The sequence below is a fragment of the Ranitomeya variabilis genome, chromosome 1, assembly GCF_051348905.1.
Source record: "Ranitomeya variabilis isolate aRanVar5 chromosome 1, aRanVar5.hap1, whole genome shotgun sequence".
Lineage (NCBI taxonomy): Eukaryota > Metazoa > Chordata > Amphibia > Anura > Dendrobatidae > Ranitomeya > Ranitomeya variabilis.
Genome location: NC_135232.1, coordinates 725,031,519 through 725,042,390, shown reverse-complemented (window position 1 = coordinate 725,042,390; position 10,872 = coordinate 725,031,519). Strand labels below are relative to the sequence as shown.

At 48.8% G+C, this 10,872-nt stretch overlaps 1 protein-coding gene across 1 annotated transcript; it reads right to left on the bottom strand.

Annotated features, from left to right (window-relative positions):
* Positions 1–4,416: 4,416 nt before the first annotated feature.
* UBR7 (ubiquitin protein ligase E3 component n-recognin 7) lies at positions 4,417–10,847 on the bottom strand. The gene is made up of 11 exons (XM_077268159.1): positions 10,518–10,847; positions 9,636–9,769; positions 7,675–7,735; positions 7,273–7,368; positions 7,098–7,151; positions 6,465–6,570; positions 6,130–6,293; positions 5,774–5,932; positions 5,496–5,658; positions 5,234–5,295; positions 4,417–5,144 (listed from the first exon to the last, which is right to left on the bottom strand). Exons 1-11 carry the CDS (start codon positions 10,830–10,832, stop codon positions 5,052–5,054), a joined length of 1,407 nt encoding a protein of 468 aa, XP_077124274.1. The 5' UTR covers positions 10,833–10,847; the 3' UTR covers positions 4,417–5,051.
* Between the last annotated feature and the right edge of the window lie 25 nt (positions 10,848–10,872).

The window sequence follows — 10,872 nt, the reverse complement described above, 5'->3', positions numbered from 1 at the left end:
TTGTTTTGCTGAGTCCAGAATTACTCCCGGAAATCTCCTGGTTTTTGCAGGTTGAAGCTGAGATTTTTCTAGGTTTGGAATCCAACCTAGGGATCTCAGAATCTCTAGGGTGGTTGAGACATGGGATATTAGGGTTCTCTCGGTGGAAGCTACTATCAGAAGATCGTCCAGATAGGGCACTATGCAAACACCTTGTTTCCGGATGAATGACACTACTTCTGCCATCACCTTGGAAAACACCCTCGGTGCTGAGGAGATGCCGAAGGGAAGGACTCCAAACTGATAGTGCTCCACCCGATGACTCCCCTGTATCGCAAACCTGAGATATTTTTTGTGTCTCGGGTGAATAGGGATGTGGAAATACGCGTCCTTGAGGTCGATGGTTGCCATAAAGGAGTGATGTTCTATCAGAGGGATCGCAGATCTTACAGACTCCATCTTGAACTTGCGATATTTCACATGCTGATTCAGACCCTTTAAGTTTATAATAATCCGGACGTCTCCCGAAGGTTTGGGAACCAGGAAGAGTCGGGAGTAGTGTCCCTTTCCCCATTCTGATTGTGGGACTGGGGAGATTACCTTGAGACCCAAGGACAATAGACTGCGATCCCTTGATGTTGGAAGGGAAGTGATCTTTAGACCCTGAGGGGGGGGGAGAACTTAACTCTATTAAAAGGCCCTCCTTGATGACGTTGAGAACCCAGTGGGAACTGGTGATATTCTCCCACTGACCCACATATTTCGAGAGTCTTCCCCCCACCGGGTCGGAGTCATTGTTTGTCCTGTTGGGACTGCTGCTGCTGCGGGACAAAAATATTTTTTCCCCTACCCTTTGCGTAGCTCCACCTGCCGGTTTTTCCTTTACCTCTTGTTTGAGAGGGCTGAGGTTGTGGGCCACGAAAAAACGGTTTTCTAGGCTGTTTTTGCTCAGGGAGCGCTTTCTTTTTGTCGGTAGCCTTATCGAGAATATCGTCTAGGGCTGGACCAAAGACGTAGTCTCCTTTAAAGGGTATGGCGCAGAGCTTAGCCTTAGAGGTGATATCCCCACTCCACAGCTTAAGCCAGAGAGCTCTTCTGGCAGAGTTGGAAAGTACAAGGGATCTGGCGGCGACTCTTACGGATTCCAGAGAAGCGTCCGCCAAAAACCCTGTAGCTTTATGCAGAATGGGGAGGGAATCCAATATCTCGCCTCTTGAGGTACCTTGAGATATGTGATTTTCTAATTTCTCAAGCCAGCAGGAGAGGGCTCTAGCCACACAGGTGGAGGCGACGTTAGCCTTAAGGACAGACGTAGAAGTTTCCCATGATTTCCTGAGGAGACTTTCGATTTTCCTATCCATGGGATCTTTCAATTGTGAAGAATCCTCAAAGGGGAGTGCAGTTCTTTTGGCGACTCTAGCCACCTGCACATCGACCTTGGGAATGTCCAATTTAAGATCATCCTCAAGCGGAAATCTGTGCTTCATTTCTGAAGGGGTACTGAGACGCTTCTCAGGTAGTTCCCATTCCTGATTAATCATACTGACAATGTTAGCATGAACTGGGAAGCCCACTCTCTTCTCCGATGAAAGACCACCAAACATCTGATCCTGTATGGACTGCGGTACAGGTTCCTCTTCTAGTCCCATGGTGTTACGGACAGCAGAGACCAGATCCTCAATATAGTCTGAGGAGAAAAGGTATTTCCTGACCTCAGCCTTAGGTGATACTGGATCCTCCCAGCCAACAGATGAGGCATGAGAGAGGTCCGAATCAGAGTCGGATTCCACAACCTGAATCTTCCTCTTCTTAGCCGGGGAATGAGGTTGCGGCTGCGGAGGTGTAAAAGCTGCCAGGGAAGATTGTACCTCCTGTTTTACTAGTGAGCGAATCTCATCCAACAGAGATGGCTGCTCAGCTCTTATTATTCTGTCAGTACATGACTGACAGAGTTTCTTATCCCAGTTAGGGCATTTAATGGAACAGACAGGGCACTTCTTCCTATTGGCACCTTTAGGGGCAGGTTTTTCTCCCTGAAATATATAAAGGGAGAGAGGGGTGAGGACTTCTAACCCCTGCTACACTCCTCCCGGATCCCATCCCTGCAAACACTCACAGAGGCAGGGGTGGCGCTGGGCTCCGCAGATACGGGGCATGAAGAACCATCCATACTGGGGAAAATAGCCTTACCTCAGTGGTGGTTCAGCAGGCTTTTATGGACGCCGTCCTAGCACCTGCCTCCAGCGATTAATCCCCCTCCCCCTCCAGGATCCAGGTGAGGGAGCTCTGAGGTCCAACACGCCGGCCGGCGAAACCCGGAAGTACCGGCTTCTCAGTGTATGGAGAAACCGGAAGTGACGCGCGAGAGCCGCTGACGTCACTTCCGGGACGCCGAGCCGACAGCATGGAGGTGGAGGACGCCGGGCAGCTCCAGGAGGAGCCCAGTCAGGGAACCCAGGCCTGCTTTGCCCTCGTGGGGGCACGGGAAGGCCGGGAGGGGGTCCCGAGTACCTGCGAGCAGGACGACGGGAGCAGGGTAAGGAAGAGGCTTGAAGCGACCGTCTGCTGCCCGGCTATACAGGCAGAGCCTGCGAAGGTACCGTTGCCGCCGGCCCCTACAGCACATGGAAAACCTCTCCCTGTCCCATGGGGAACAGGAAAGACACTGGGAGGTCCTTTTAACCTCTCTGTGTTTCCTGTTCCCCATTAGGGCAAAGAGACAACCTCCATATGCCGTCATGGAAGGTGACTAGAGAAAAAAAGTTCCCCACACCTGATCTAAAGTGTTACATTTCCTAAATGTGGTTGGAATACCTTGACAGGTTGTTTTTAAAATTGGGTCACTCTTGGGCATTTTATATAAAGAAGACAGTGAGCACTACCGAAGGGGGTGCTAGAGTATGATCCCACACCATAAAGTAGTATACAAAAGAAACTCGGCACTCAAATTACCGTAGATACTCTAGTATAAGCCGAGGCAACTACTTTTGCCACGGAAAGCTGGGTAAGCTTCTTGACTCTAGTATAAGCCGGGTACGCATTGTCCCCCTCATCCCTGTCCTGCTATGCATGGCTCCTCCTGTCCTGATATGAATGCCTCCTTATCCACTATCCCTGTGTGCATGTTTCCTATAAAACAAACATCCTACTCCCCTACCTGCGTGCCCTCAGTGCTGGCACTGCATCTCGTTCCATTCACCGAAGCCAGCCTGCAGCTCTTCCTGCCGAGCGATCACGTGGCCTTGCTCATTAAGGTAATGAATATGCACATATTCATTACCTTAATGAGCAGGGCCACATGATCGCTCGGCAGGAAGAGCTGCTGGCGCCAGAACGAGGTGCAGTGCCAGCACCGAGGGTGTGCAGGTTTGCAAGTATGATGTGTGCTGGAAGCTGCCAGCTCCTGCCTCTGTGACCCGCCGCTCCCCCGACGACTTTCTTGGCCGTGACTCGTGTATAAGTCGAGGGGAGCCGTTTTCAGCACACACAAAAAAAATGTCCTGAAGAACTCTGCTTATACATGAGTATATACGGTAATCACAAATGAACTTTTATGTAGTCCTAGCTGTAGTAAACAAAAAACATTTCGGTCTCCCAGACCTTCATCAGTTACAAGTTTTTTTTTTTAGATGGTATCACATGAACACTGGTGCACCCTATAGATGTGCATGTAGTCAGATAATGGAGGTAGGTAGGCAGGTATTCTAATGGAAGTTATATAGCTATACGGAATTTGGTAAGAGTCTTTATCCTTATGGGAGCACGTGTCCACTTCAGACACGGTATCCACAGTTTGGCATCGGCCTTGACTACATAAAAGTTCATTTGTGATTGAGTGCTGAGTTTCTGTTATATACTCTTCGGCATTTTGACAGGCCCCCAAAAGTCACTTCAAATGGGAAGTGATGCCAAATAAAATTTGATTTTGTAAAAAAAAAATAAAAAACAATTTCAATAATAATGCTGATTATAAAGTAGAAGTGTGTAAAGTGCTACTAAAAACACAAAGTTGCAGATTTATCAAATTTTTAGTTTTTCATAAATAAATGAAAATTATTTTGACCTAAATTTACCTCATGAAAAAAAACCCCCTCAAATCACTGGACTATGTGGAGGCTCGAGTGACATGTCCACGGTCCTTCTACACCTGTCTGATGTATTAAAGAGACCTCTGATTGAGCCAAGTCTATGAGGGCCTCGTTCTGGCTCATACAGTTACTTCCAGACAGGTGGAAGCTGTGGTCCCAAGACTGCGGCGTCGGGGAGAGCTGAAGATGGTGGGTGCCAAGAATATGAGGTGCAGGGATCCTGTGTCAGTAGCACCACTCCAATAAAAAACAAAAACAAATGGAGTGGTGCTTTAAGTTAACCCCTTACTACAAATTTCCAGCTGCGATATAGGACTGATCCTTACCTGGTGTGAGAAAGAGGCAGATAAAAATGTAATCATTTATTTTAAAAGTAATAACACTCGTGAAGAAAACTAAAAATACATCATCAGCAACAAGATGAAGCACAAGCAACGGGCGGGCCGAGGGTATCCTTAAAAACACCAAGCAGCAGGGGCCAAGCTGATACAGCCGAGCCAAGAGCTGCAATGTACAGAAATCTACCGCGGATTATTAGGGGCCCTATCTCTACAAGAGAGAACACAAAGGTTTAGGGGAACAAGACCCTAAAAATAGGAAACTTCTCAATAGATTCTGTATGATTTATAAAACAACAAGTTCCCATCAGACCTGGGCGACATCGGCCGCAGACAGTGACCAGGACTCAGCCAGACCGGCACCAAAGGCGACTAATGGTGCCCGGGCCTCGTGACCGAATCTACAGAGCTGATGACGGCTACAGGGGAGACACAAGCTTACTTATAGGGGTCTTACTATAGACATGTACATCATGGGGGACAGGCAGTGCCATAATGGGGTCCATTAGTCACTGATCTAGGATTTGCCGCATTGGCAGCTATTTCTGTCTGTATAAAATAGTAATCAAAACTCAACACACGCCGGGTGATGGGGGAGGAGCCGGGCATCCGCCATTGTTTATAGAGCACAATGTTAGCTGTCCCATTAGCTGCAGTAATACTGCATCCTGTCCAGACGCCGCCGCTTCCGAGAACGGAGGTCTTCAAAGAATTTCTGGATGTCCTGGGTTTGGACGACCTGGAAAGGAAAAAAAAAAAAATACGTTGTACATGGAAAATCATGTAAGGGACGCAGGCGGCGATAACAGGTAGCGGAGGGGTCTTTACCTTTCCTTCTTCAGCAAATTTCTTCAGGTAATCGGTCAGCTCCGACTTCAGATCGTTATATTCTGGGATAACGGAAAAAGTGGGAAATCACTAAAAGTATACTCATCTTATAAGATGCCCGTGTATCACCAGGATATTATTTCACTGTGGTAGTGTGACCACTGGGACCCCCCAGCCGATTGTGAAAAGGAAGGGGCTGCATCCGATGCATTAAATGTTGATTGCTGGGGGTCAGTCGAAGATTTACTATACGGGCACTTACCGCTGATGAGCTCCACCTGCTGGACACGGTTCATGCTGCTGAGAGCAGTCATCAGAGGGTCTCTGCTCCCCTGCACCTCCTCAGACTTCCCCTTATTCTCATAAGCCTGAACAGTGTCGCATTCTTCCAGAAGGAACAGAATTTCCAGCTCCGAGTATAATTTCTGCAAATAGTAAAGATAGATGTGACTGTTAAGGGGAGTCTCGCATCAGAAAACATTAATTTAACCATATACACGCTTCCCCCCCAAAGAGCTGGGACACGCCAATCCCTCCTACCATGCAGTGGTCACAGCGGCACAGTTTACTCCGCCAGTTGCTCGGCCAGTAGGTGGCAACCTTCGCTCTGGGAGTCAGATGTTCTCTGTTCTGTTCAAGTTTGCAATTTTTAGCAGCTTCAGATTTCTCTGAACTGGAAGCAACACCATTTACAGGTTTCTAAAAAAAAAAAAACAAACAAACAAAAAAAAACACCTTAGATTTTTTTTTCCCCATTTCATTACAAAAAGCATTAATTTCTAAAATAAAAATATAGAAGTCATGTATAATCAGACTAGTATAGTCAGAAATCCTCTAGTTCAAGGAGCAGCGGCGCTGCAGACACCTCCAAACTTTACACCTCGACCTCCCCATACCTGGTCACAGCTGGTGGACGGGGACGTCTCTTCCTTTTTCACTTCCTTCTCATCCTCACTCTTTATACAGGGACCATTCTGTGCCTCGGTGGTTTCTGCCGGACTTTCCTCCACCTTTACATCTTCATCTGCTTCTGCCAGGGTGATCTTGGTGACTGCAGGGACTGCACATGAGAGAGATGCCGAAGCCAAGGAATTAAATCAGACTCTTGTGTGAGCGACCCCTAGTGGTGACTAAAGGCAGAGGGAAGTTCTCTCATCTCAGAGACGACTCTGAAAAACCTATGGGTTGGTGCATGTCATCCTGTTCCATTAGGGTATGGCGGCACTGTTACCTCCTATGTTATTGCTGTACACCCAGAGGAAAGAGCAGCGGTCCATGCAGCTCGGGCACACCATCTCTTGATATTCCAGGTGTTCAGGTGGCACTGCGCCCAGGTGCTGTAATACAGAGAGCATTAAAATCCACATACCTTGAGATATGTTAGTATTGCAAATAACTTTATGCAGGGAGCCCATCCCCCTATTGCGAGCACAACATCCCCCCCATGTACATTTACTTTTAGGCCGAGGTCACACTTGTGAGTGTGATGCGAGAAACTTGAGCGAGTCTCTCGCATCAATACCCGACGCTACCGCCAACACTCAGGACCGGAGTGTGCGGTTGTATAGAAATACATGCAGCTGCACGCTCCAGTCCGAGTGCCGGGTATTGATGCAAGTTTCTTGCATCACACTCACAAGTGTGACCCCGGCCTTAGGCTTATGTCCATGACAAACCACGATGCCACCATAAAGCACCTGGCAGCCCATGTCGTGTTGTAGGGGTGTTGATGTCACGACAAAAGGAGACGCCCTCCCTATGTTTATAGTTACTCTGGCATCAGAGTTCTCTCTAATCCCAGTCTTTCAAAGCCTGTAAATGGGAAGGGGGTTAAAGGAAATGCCCTCAAAAATCTCGCACTCACCCTTCCGTGAAACCAGTCCTCACACACGACGCACTGGATCATCTCATCAGAGATCTACAGGAGTGAAGAAATTAATCATGATTAGTTTCCCAGCACGATGAGGGTAGTAGTCTCACACAGCTGGATCTACCCCTAATGGATGAATTTTGGTGTAGTCTCCCCTTCGGCCGCTCACCTCATCTTCCGGGTCAGGATACGGCCTCCGGCAGGTGCAGTACAAGCCAAAGAAGTTCTGGTTGTATTTATTCCCGGCGTTCACATTCTCCTTCTCCTGATGATAAAATATTGATAGGGAATAAGGGAAAAAACACAGCAACCAGAGGGGATTATAGTGTCAACAGTCCCCCAGCTCCCCCACTATTACTGCAGATATAGTTCATACTTTGGGAGATTCTGGATTATCAGATGGTCACAGAATAAGACAGAGGTGAGACAAACGTGCAGCACAAGCAGAGCATACATTACAGCAGAGGCTCCACAATGAGGCTGATGCACACGAGCCACACACAATCCTTTACATGTGACAATCCAGAATTCACCAGATAGACGGAAGGTTCTGTCTAGTAATCACACGCACCGGGAACAGTTTACACTCCATTTGCTTGAATTTGCCATTTCCACAGTCACATCGAAAGTTCCTGTGAAGAAATAAGAAAGAACTTTTGATCATCATCATCCTGAACCACTAAGATGAGGTTATAGATGGTGAGTAGGAGTCATCTACATATCGGGGTCTTGTATATCATGTGGTGCACGGTTACGTATACACACACATACCGGGGTCTTGTATATCATGTGGTGCACTGTTACGTTTACACACACATACCGGGGTCTTGTATATCATGTGGTGCACTGTTATGTATACACTGCTCAAAAATATAAAGGGAACACTAAAATCCCACATCCTAGATATCACTGAATGAAATATTTCAGTTGCAAATTTTTATTCACTACATAGTGGAATGTGTTCAGAACAATAAAACATAACAATTATCAATGTAAATCAAAATGAATATCCCATGGTTGTCTGGAGTTGGAATGATACTCAAAATCAAAGTGGAAAATCAAATTACAGGCTGATCTAACTTCAGTGGAAATGCCTCATGACAAGGAAAAGATGCTCAGTATTGTGTGTGGCCTCCACGTGCCTGTATGATCTCCCTACAACGCCTGGGCATGCTCCTGATGACGCGGCGGATGATCTCCTGAATGATCTCCTCCCAGACCTGGAATAAAGCATCCGCCAACTCCTGGACAGTCTGTGGTGCAACTTGCCAGTGGATAGTGTGAGACATGATGTCCCAGATGTGCTCAATCGGATTCAGGTCTGGGGAACGGGCGGGCCAGTCCATAGCTTCAATGCCTTCATCTTGCAGGAACTGCTGACACTTCAGCCACATGAGGTCTGACATTGTCCTGCATTAGGAGGAACCCAGGGCCAACCACCCCAGCATATGGTCTCACAAGGGGTCTGAGGAGCTCATCTCGGTACCTAATGGCAGTCAGGCTACCTCCAGCGAGCACATTGAGGGCTGTGCGGCCCTCCAAAGAAATGCCACCCCACACCATTACTGACCCACTGCCAAACCGGTCATGCTGAAGGATGTTGCAGGCAGCAGATCGCTCTCCATGGCGTCTCCAGACTCTGTCACATGTGCTCAGAGTGAACCTGCTTTCATCTGTGAAGAGCACAGGGTGCCTTTGGTGAATTTGCCAATCCCGGTGTTCTGTGGCAAATGCCAAGCGTTCTGCATGGTGTTGGGCTGTGAGCACAACCCTCATCTGTGGATCTTCGGCACTCAGACCATCCTCATGGAGTCAGTTTCTAACCGTTTATGCACACATGCACATTTGTGGCCTGCTGGAGGTCATTTTGCAGGGCTCTGGCAGTGCTCCTCCTTGCACAAAGGTTGAGGTAGCAGTCTTGCTGCTGGGTTGTTGCCCTCCTACGGCCCCCTCCACATCTCCTGGTGTACTGGCCTGTCTCCTGGTGTACTGGCCTGTCTCCTGGTAGCGCCCCCAGCCTCTGGACACTACGCTGACAGACACAGCAAACCTTCTTGCCACAGCTCGCATTGATGTGCCATCCTGGATGAGCTGCACTACCTGAGCCACTTGTGTGGGTTGTAGAGTTCGTCTCATGCTACCATGAGTGTGAAAGCACAACCAACATCCAAAAGTGACCAAAACATCAGCCAGAAAGCATTGGTACTGAGATGTGGTCTGTGGTCCCCACCTGCAGAACCACTCCTTTATTGAGTATGTCTTGATAATTGCCAATAATTTGCATCTGTTGTCTATTCCATTTGCACAACAGCATGTGAAATTGATTGTCAAACAGTGTTGCTTCCTAAGTGGACAGTTTGATTTCACTGAAGGTTGATTTACTTGGAGTTATATTCTGTTGTTGTGTTCCCTTTATTTTTTTTCAGCAGTGTATATTCACACACATACAGGGAGCTTGTGTATCATGTGCCGGTATGTTATACATTACATTGTCTTTATATGGGGTCCCGGGCGCACACAGGGGGTACAAACCTCTTGGTATAAAGCTCGTACAGGTTGTGGCCTTCATGGCACTTATAGGTACAAGCCAGGCAGATCCCGGCCGGCTCCTCACTTCTGGGGGTGCACGTGTTACACGCATACAGCGCCTGCCGCTTCACATAACCCTGCAAACAGTACAAACATCAAGAAGTAGAGTCACCTGTGATAGGAGATAGGGGAAGGTGGGGGTCTTCTGTATTCTAGGGGGTCACTGTCTGGAATTGGGGGTGAGGGGGCTCCAGTATCATGAGAATGTCACTGTCAGAAGATGGGGGGCGGGGTCTCCTGTAGTATGGAGGGGGCCTCCTGTATTATAGGGGGTCACTGTCAGGAGTTGGGGGTCTCCTGTATTATGGAGGGGGGTCACTGTCAGCTGGGGAGGGGGTCTCCTGTATTATGGTCCTGTCAGGATACGAGGGAGGATCTCCTGTATTATAGGGGGTGTACCACTGTTAATTGGGGGGGGGGGGGGGGGAGGTCTCCTGTATTCCAGTTCTGTCAGGCGTTAGGGGGAGAGGTCTCCTGTATTCTAGGGGTCTCCTGTACTATAGTCCTGTCAGGAGATGGGGGTGTGCGTCCTGTATTATGGGGGTCACTGTAAGGAGTTGGAGGAGGGGTCTCCTGTATTATGGAGGAAGTCACTGTCCGGAAATGAGGGGGGGGTCACTGTCAGTAGGGGGAGGTCTCCTGTATTATGGAGGGGGTCACAGTCAGTTGGGGGTCTCCTGTATAATGGTCCTGTCAGGCTTTGGGGGGGGGGGGGGTGTCTCCTGTATTATAGTCCTGTATTATAGGGGGTCGCTCTCGGGATTTGGGAGGACTCCTGTATTATGGAGGGCACGCACAGGTCCGGGCACAGTTGGCCCCTGATACCTCTGGGTACGAGCACTTCTCGGCGTCGCTCCCGCCCAGCACCGCGCAGGCCTCGTCCTCCAGGGCGTCGTCCTCCTCCAGCACATCCAGCAGGGACAGCACCGGCTCCTCTCCGGCTGCTTCCTCCGCGCTGCGCTTCTCCCGCTGATCGTTTGCCGCCATCAGAAACACAAGAAAAAAAAAGAGGTAACGACACTTCCGGTGGTGGCGGGCGGATATCAGCAGAAGAGAAAAACTTCCGGTGTTGGAGGGCGGAAGCTTCCTGCTGTCATCTTTTCCTCCCGCTTCTATTGTAAACCAATCACTTGTCGTCATAGTAACCAATCAAAGTCCCTCCCAGGGGGCGGGACAACAA

Excerpts from the sequence above, each read along its gene's own strand:
- UBR7 (XM_077268159.1), bottom strand. The coding sequence starts at position 10,832 with ATGACGACAAGTGATTGGTTTACAATAGAAGCGGGAGGAAAAGATGAC. Across the intron at positions 7,152-7,272 it reads ATCCTGACCCGGAAGATGAG|ATCTCTGATGAGATGATCCA; the intron begins GTGAGCGGCCGA and ends TCACTCCTGTAG. Across the intron at positions 5,296-5,495 it reads GCAGGTGGAGCTCATCAGCG|AATATAACGATCTGAAGTCG; the intron begins GTAAGTGCCCGT and ends CCGTTATCCCAG.